The sequence below is a fragment of the Glossina fuscipes genome, unplaced genomic scaffold, assembly GCF_014805625.2.
Source record: "Glossina fuscipes isolate IAEA_lab_2018 unplaced genomic scaffold, Yale_Gfus_2 2, whole genome shotgun sequence".
NCBI classification, from domain to species: domain Eukaryota; kingdom Metazoa; phylum Arthropoda; class Insecta; order Diptera; family Glossinidae; genus Glossina; species Glossina fuscipes.
This window is the reverse complement of record NW_023998416.1, coordinates 4880646-4889501: the sequence shown is the minus strand read 5'-3', so window position 1 is coordinate 4889501 and position 8856 is coordinate 4880646. Positions and strand designations below refer to the sequence as shown.

Here is an 8856-nt window from a genome sequence, read left to right as displayed (position 1 = left end):
TTGAATACTTATTTAATCAGTATGGAACTTTGTACAAATTCATATGTATTGACTTATAGTTAATTACAAATATGCAAAAATGGCACCGAACCGAAGATATTAAGATTAAGATTAAACCAAAGATATTCTTTTCGTTTTTCTTTTTCGTTTTTCCAAATGATCAAAGAACAAATTTTTTAACGAAATTACGAAAATTTACATAAATGATCCTAAACAAAATGTTGCAAATATAGTAATTACTCATAATCGAATAAGTGTTAAGCATTTACATTTATAATTTTCAATAGGCTTATGCGTATTTGAAAACAAATATAAAAAAGTATTTGTTTTTAATTTCATAAACGTACAATTAATTATTTTAACAAATATATGATTGTGACTAGAGAAATGCATTTTTTTGTTTTTTGTTCGAATTATAAACCAATTTACTTTCTGAAGCAGGAGATTGGGTTAAAGTAGCATTGCTTGTATTTGGCTTCACGTTTGGTTTTAGGTAAACGCAACAATTCATTCATAACATCATATGAAGGTACGCGCCAGTACGACCTAAGGATGAAAAAAAAACATTTGAGCAATTATTGTAAGTGACATGCAAAAGCATCCGATGAGAATATTTATTGAGTATTGTCAGTTATTTATTAGAGTTAATACGAAGAGCTAGTAATTTTCCACAATCGATAGGTAATGTTTCACACGCAGTGGTTTCTCCGCGAAGAAAGTCGTCTAGGTTGAGTGTTTGTGATAATTTGTTTCTTTCATAGACATTAACTTGCTGTCCTACAAATTATTTTGCCTAAAGTGAACCAGATTAAAATTTTAAAGGACAGGGCAGAAGCAGAATAGCGGATGTTGAAAGAGATCTCATCCTAAATTCTCTGTTTGTACTATCTGTTTGCCTACACATAAAAGCGAACGCGGCTATTATACAAGACTTTGTCTTTTAATTTGGTTAACCGAGGTTCGCTTAGATTTTAGTACTGAATTGACCAAGTTGCTGATAGCGTTTGTTCGCAGTCATTGTTCGCCCTCGCAAAATATTATTCCGCGACGACCAAACACTATGTAGTCTTGTAACAACCCGATTTCCCATTTGAAAATGAATGTAACTCAGCTTCTGTTCTTACTTCATTTTCATGCTTTCAGGCCGTTTTTCTTTTTTATTATTTTCTTATCTACAATTCATTGTTGAACTCCAGCTATCACGTGAGCCACCACAAATTCGCTTTGCTGAGCGGAGAGCGGAGAAATGATTATGAAAACAAATCACTTCATTTTAGAGAGGAGTCCGAAACTCTACTATAGAACTTTGATAAGCATTCAAATTACTTTAAACTCCAAAGAAATTTCTTCAAATGATATTTAGTCTCTAAGGAGCAATCCGTGAATTACGAATGAAGTCATCATTGATGAAAGGCGACTTTAATTACAATTTAGGCGAGTCTAATTAAAATTATATAATTTAGAGTTAGAGGCATGAATGCAATGGAATCGAAAGTACAAGTTCCCTTTTTTCACATTCTAGATAATACTTCGAGATTCAAGCACAATTAATAACACAAGCATCTACGTACTACCTAATGGGGCACGATTTTTCACTAGTACATATACGCAATATTGACATTACTTACATGGGTCTGTACTGTGCCGCTAGCAATTGCAAACGATCCAAAGGAACATCATAATAGCCTTTACGAAGATCGTCCATGTCAAAGTCGACGTTATCCCAACTCTTTATATGCGAGCAAAAGAAAAAAAAAATTTATTAAATTTTTGCAATGACTTTTTTGTTGTTACTTTTCTAAACCAAATGTTCACTCACCTGATAGGCTTCAGTGGTCTCCGGCCGGGCATTAATGTTATTAATGGCGGCAATTAGTAGGACAAAACAAGCAAAGACAATGTTGTGCAAAAGCTTAACCATAGTGATCTGAAATTGAAAAAATTCACAATCGTATAAAACTCTTATGTCATACATTTTGACCAAAAAACAGAACTAAGTGGCAATCGTTGAAAAGAAATTCAAACTTGTTGCATGCAGTAAGTCGACAATTCTGTAAACTTTTGCCTTTTACAATATTCTTATGTACCTTTTTTTATTCGGAAACGCATTACCCAAGAATTGTTTTGCAGTCCAGAAATGGTAGAAGTTTTTTGTTTATTTTCTTTCTTTTATTACACATTTTCCCATCCTCGCAGTTTTACCTTATACTCGGCCTTACGTTCGTCATTCAGTGTAAAAGATTTTAAAAAAATTCTCTCATATTCTTGCATAACAACACACAATAAATCCATTTCTCCACTTTGAAAAGCTATGAAACGTGCCGCTTTTGCGTAAAATCCTTATCAAAGAAAAAAAAAAAAAACATATAACATATATACGTGAGCACATAAATGGAACTTGGTTACGATATGCTACCGTAACGGTTTTCCAATTGTCCTTTTCTTTCCTTTCCGTTCCGAAAGGGAAATCAATTGCAAGGTTGTACTTAAAGGATCAAAGAATTTCTTAAGTATTAGTTGGCAAAACAATGAAAACTATATAAACTCAACTTAAAGGTTTAGTTAGTTCTTTTTAATTTAGTTTTAATACTTTGATAGAAGAAAGTGAACGTATACTATAACATGGTCATATTTTGAATCAATCCAACACAAATATATCCGTTATTCAATATGTTTACCTAAAACAAATATTCGATTTATGCTATTTGCATGCGGAAGATAACGTCAACTACATGATCATCACAATAAAAATTAACACAATTCGCCTTAACAACTAATTCGCTGAGTCAATGCCATTTCAAGTCACGATCTGAATTAGGACGAATTAAGGCCTAGGTGAACTTTTAACAGTGCTTTAGAAAGAAATAATGCTTGCCATTGACGATTTCCAATGAACAATATTCGACAGATGATTCTTTTTAAAAATACTATATGATGACCCATTAATTGTGCGAACTTGAGACAAATCTCTTTTCATCTATTAACCGCGTGTTCTTTTTAAGCTGGAGCTTAAATCTATTCTTTCAAAACATTCGATCAGTGGCGAGCAATAAAAAACCCGAAATAGCATAAAGTAAAACTAATCTACTCTCAATTCCCCCCCGGAAAAAATTTCCCATCATAGAGATTCGGAATTTAGGAATTTAGGAATTCAATCATTGTCCGATTGAAAATTCGGCGACTCTTTGAGTGGTCTTGCCCCGACTTCAGAATCGCCTGACCATACACAGATCATTCGAAGTTCATCAAGCGATTTGCTTAAATCTACAAATACCTTTACCGTACGTAGGTTAATCGAGTTATCCAAATATCTCGATATAGTTCGGAGAGAGCCATTTCAAAAAATTCAATATACGTGGTGCTGTATTCACCTATGGAATAATATCTTAAAAAATTTTATTTCAATTTGAAAAAATTAATGAAAATAAATACTTGATGTCATGTAACTATGTATGGCTTGTGATAAATATTTGGACACATACGAGGTGATTTTAAGAGGAAATTAGTTCTTTTAAAGAAAAATTATGGAATATTAAAACTTTTCATAACGTCGTCCTATGTACTTGCAAATCCTATTTAATACCGTTCGACTTTACGGCATTGTATGGCGTAAAGAGAACAAACACAAAACAAAAAAAAAAAAAAATTAAAAGGGCTTGCAGACTATTTTACGCTGTACAGTTATTTAAAGGTTACTTTTTATTTACATTAATGTAAGGCAAGTGTGTCTGTCCGCCTGTCAAGTGTTGTAACAAGCTTTAGTACAAAAGTTGCAACCGGGCAGATATATGCTCACAATACCCCTAAAATACCAAAAAGCAAAGAACATTTAAAGATTGAAAGGCACTGTAGATAAATATCTACTCGCGTAAATGTATGTTTACGGTAAGATTTTCAACTATCAAGCCCACAATGTAGACTTTCTTTTTTAATTATGCAGCGCAGATAGCGGCTTCATTGATAGACAAATAGTACGAAAAGTCTTTACCACAATGATACCTTAGGCTTTAAGTCCTAAAGCATAGTCAATACGATTTCCAGGATCTGTTTATCCTACAAATGGATTACGTTTCTATACTGATCTGCTTTTTTTGAATTCTTTTTCTAAATTTTTTTATTTAAAAAAACTTCTTATACCTTTTAGCCGAAAATCAATTCCTTGCGGAAAAAACAAGCGGTCTTTCGAGATTTTTCACAGAAGAACTAACTTTTTAGTTATGATAAATAAAATGGAGGGTGTGTCGCAGTTCTACGGCCCAAACGAGTTTTAAGCGTTCGGCATATTGCGTCCGCTTTCACCCGTCAGTTCAATTATACCAAGCTTTAACTCCTTGCCTTTACTCTTATCGTACCACGGTAAGCTTTTGAACTTTACACTTATATATTTTGATTATTTCATATTGTCTTTTCATTTTCTTTTGCGTTACGCTAAATTAACAGTTAACGCTAAAAAAAATATTTATGCATTTCGACTTGGTTAACTTTGCTCAATTTTCTAACGAATTTTACCGCGATTACCTCCGTAGGCTCACAATCAGAAATGAATCTCATATCTTGGACAGGGAAAATCCAGTCGTCCCAAAATTTGGGACAGACATGCATCGAGGAGTTGTCCACGCCATTTCACGACCATAGGCGCAGTATCACACTTAGTAATATCATGCCTATGTAACGTCTGATCTAAGCATTTCCCTGGTCGCAACAATGAAGCTATCGCCATTAAATTTCGGAAAAGGTATGCGAATTAGATCGAAGCGGCTAAAGGACTACACCAAAATGCAATATAGACTGAGAACATCACTGGATTGTGGGGTTTTGTCCTCTAAACTTTGGCAGATGACGAAAACTTTCAAATATGTTCTACAAAAATAGATTTAATTGGCCACGCCTACCCTCTCTGAAGATTTAGTTTTTTGGTTATTTTGCTACAAAAAAAAACCGAGTAGAATATAATTTTCTTATTCGTTCCTTGTATTTTTTCGAAGTCAAAAAATATAGGGCCTGTGAGGCTTAACACGATGTAAATCGCTGATGTGTTAAAAACGATGGTTAGTTCTTGAGATTTATTTATGAGATTCCAAAGTCGAAAAAAAGATGAGCAGACATTGCGAAATAGCTTCGTAATTTGAAATTGATTAAGTATATAATAATCAGAGACGATGCGATGCAAGCATACTTTTCGATATGACAGATGAAGTAATAAAATTAATATGCCACCAGCAAAACTATCGTAGATAATGAACTTAACAACAAAATTAGTGTAACTTTACGAATGCATCGAAACAGGAGTAACCTGTGGAAGTCTTCAATTTTAATATGAAATAAGTATTAGAGTAAATATCACAAACATTATAAAGTACTCTATATGCTTCACCCACATGGATATATACACTATATCATATATATATACGTTATATTGTTATGTGCGCAAAGCAAACGTTCATCCAAATCCACTTTAACGAACTAAGGTAAACTTAGCATTAGTGTAAACTACTTTTATTAACTAAGAACATATGCAGATTCCAACATACATCCTTACCCTCAGTGAACTGAACTATAATAATGGGACGATAGAAAAATATGTTTATTACAGCATTTACATAGAAATGTATGTGCAAATGTGTTTCCCCCTAGTATATTATAATATCATAATTGCAGCAAAGTATGCTTTTGTTTTACGCTCGCTCTCCCTCCCCCATGCCAACATAATTAATGTAGTTACGTTGCCGTAAATATGGTGGCAGATTTTAATCGTATTGCAAGTGAGTGTCGAATATCGAATATCTAATTAAAACTGAAACATTATTTATAATAGTAATAAAAATGTTGGAATTAGCGAAGAGGGGTAAATATTTTTTACCTACAATTTGTTCTTTTTTTTCTTTTTTCCGCTTTTATCTCTTAAGGACTACAGGAAATTAAGGTAGTTTGCCTATATATTGTCATGGACTAAATACTCTATGAGAGATTTACAGATCGAATTATTAAGGACAGAATGTAACTTTCCATCAAAACATTAGATGGCTTATGTCGACTCTAAAACGTTCGAATCTCTTTGAGAGAAAAAGTCCTCTATAAGTTAACCTTAGCCGATTCATAAAAAATTCTTGTGGCTAGTTTGCATCCGAGATCATTCTCTCCACTCGATATCGGTACTGCAACTTTTCGAAGAGCAACATGGTGTCTAAAACGGTATATGAAAGCAAGTCAGTGTTTTTTCTATATCAGGTCCAATTGATCTTTTAGCAAGAGTATGGTTGAAGGGAAAAGACTTTATCTCTGTTGCACAATCCGATATTATTCGAAAATCCATACATCTTCTGTTTCACCCATGCCGGCTTCAGCACCCCAAGACAACAAATACTTCAAATTACTAAAAATAATTCCCTTTTTAGACAAATTGTATTGCTTCAGCAATAAAGACTTAAAACGAAGGGTATTTGATGTGCCATTGCTTTTTCTCAGACAGCGAAACCCACACAACTTTTGACGAATCATCGGCGTCATCAGTGCAATCAAATGTAAAAGAAATCTTTTAGTCTATTAGAAATATTGCAACTTAACCCAAGAAATATTGCTCTCTATCTCTTGGAATTAAAGACATCCAGGAGTAGCCAATACACCAATGATGTGTCCACTAAATAAACCTTTATTTTAATGTTATAAACAAAGTAATAAGTTTGGGTGACGCAAGCTTCGATAAAGTAGAAAAGCGCCTTAAACTGATAAAACTTGAAAACTGCAAACAATTCTGAAATGTTTATATCAAGCCTTTTGAAAGTCAAGTAATTTCTATATTTATATTTTGTAACCGCATTGCAATGAGCATCCAGAGAACTACGTCAAAGATCCCATTAGGTGCATATGTCCTTGACCAGTACGAATATCTGCATTAATGTATCCATGTTTCGTGCCTAAAAGCATCCACCTACGTATTTTCTTGGACGGCTTTTTTGATTTAAAAAAAAGCAAAGCTTGAATAGGGTAAACAAATTTCTTTTTCCTTAATAAACAGTTTCATAGGAGACAAAAAAATAGAGGGATCTCGCACTTGTTTAAAAGTTTAAGAAGAATTTCTTTAATAAATGTAAGTCCAATAAGAAATGCGTGGGCAGTGCAGTAGAAAAATTTGCGTTAAGCGACGATTTCCCTGAACGTCTGAACGGCTGTGTTTATCTGATTTCTACTTTTACGCAAGAGCTTAAGCAAACGCTTACTTAGGGCAATCCGAAGAAGTTCGTGTTGATATTCCGTTCTGCATGAAATTATATGTTCTGGACGAACATTGGGCGGGATAGAATGATTTATAGGACTATTGTTGCGTTGGGAGACTATTTAGTCTCGGCTCCACTGTATCCGCTAAGATAATGCGTTTTTTAGGCGTAAACCGATTTCCACAAATAATTGATAATATCACTATGATAAGATGTAATAGGATGTACTTAATCCCTTTTGGACGTGTTCGAAGCATGTCTGCACTTCAATACTTAGAACTCTCAGGTGTAGATATTACCGTTATCCACCACCACGAAACTTCTCACAAAGCCGTCCCAGCAATCAGGAAGATCGCCATTTTGCAAACAGTAAAAACTATAAGCAACAATTCAATGCGCGGCTATTCCTCTAATTTATTGGACAATCGACGAACTCGGTCCACTAAGAGCTACCACAACCACGCTTATGTTACGAATAACGGACCACTTGTCCCCTTATGAGCGTCTATTTTGCCTCAAAGAAATCGGTCTAGTTTCTAAGAAACTTTGACATATTAATGACACAAGGGACTAGGGAGATGTAGTTTTATATAAGGGAAGCTATTATCAATTCTGCTACCGAAAAATTTCGAGAAGGTTAATCCTTTTGATCCATTCACATCCACTTATCATTCCGCCTATATGAACGTTTACAGATTTTGATACCATATCTAAAGTTCGTCAAATTGGCAATGGGGAGCCATCTTGCACATCCATACGACAAACAAGAAAACAGCGAATTTTTTTTTCATTTGTTTAGTATAAGTGAGCTGCAGAAACTTTCAATCCAGATCTTGCTCTAAAGTTGATTTGAGAAAACTTAGAAGCAGAAGAAGAAGAATATATGAATATGTAAGCATCAAATTTTAACTTGTTGCTGCCTCACATTTTCATCAAATTTTTTCATCGAACTTAGGCACTAAATAAATTTTTATCGCTCACCGAAAGATATTGAAATCACTAATGTCCGATGTACCCGGCGTACTGTATCATTTCGAGCCTCAGTAATTTTCAAAATTAAATTTTGTCAATCAATTTTAAAAATATGAAAACAAAGTTTAAAATATGAAGAAAAAAATATGAAACTTACTTTTTTTTTAATGTAAAGACCGTAATGAAATCTGAGGAAATTATTACGAAAGGATTTTCTATTTTTTCTGTTTATAGATTTTTTGGTTTTATAATATGTTCGCTTTTCAAAGGATTTTTGATATAAACACTTTGAAGCAAAACCGTTAACTTGTCATCTGCAGTGCAGCGCATCAGCCTTATATACGTTACGGAAACTTCAAATACTTTGAAATTAATGGAAAGAATATGTGCACAATGCAATGTTGAGCTTTCACATAAGCAAACTTAGTCAACAAAACACCAATACAACTATAAAACTAGCATAAGCACAATGAACATTTGACAGATTTTTAAATCCATTAAAGCCACTTAAGTGACGTTTTTAAAAGTTGTATTTTATATTAGTTAAACAATTTGTAACCAGTTAATCTAAGGAAAGTAGTCTTCTCTTTCCTTTAGTCAAAATTATAGTGTAAGTAGAGTAAACATAAACTTGAAGGCTACGCAAGCATTCCTCAAATTCACGCGCATT

General features: G+C 33.6%; 1 protein-coding gene across 1 annotated transcript; it reads right to left on the bottom strand.

Moving 5' to 3' along the window:
* Positions 1–372: 372 nt before the first annotated feature.
* Positions 373–8482, bottom strand: LOC119634174. Its single transcript, XM_038028186.1, has 4 exons — positions 8344–8482; positions 1820–1927; positions 1629–1729; positions 373–546 (listed from the first exon to the last, which is right to left on the bottom strand). The coding sequence occupies exons 2-4, from the start codon at positions 1919–1921 to the stop codon at positions 426–428; spliced, it is 324 nt and encodes a 107-aa protein (XP_037884114.1). The 5' UTR covers positions 1922–1927; positions 8344–8482; the 3' UTR covers positions 373–425.
* Positions 8483–8856: the final 374 nt, after the last annotated feature.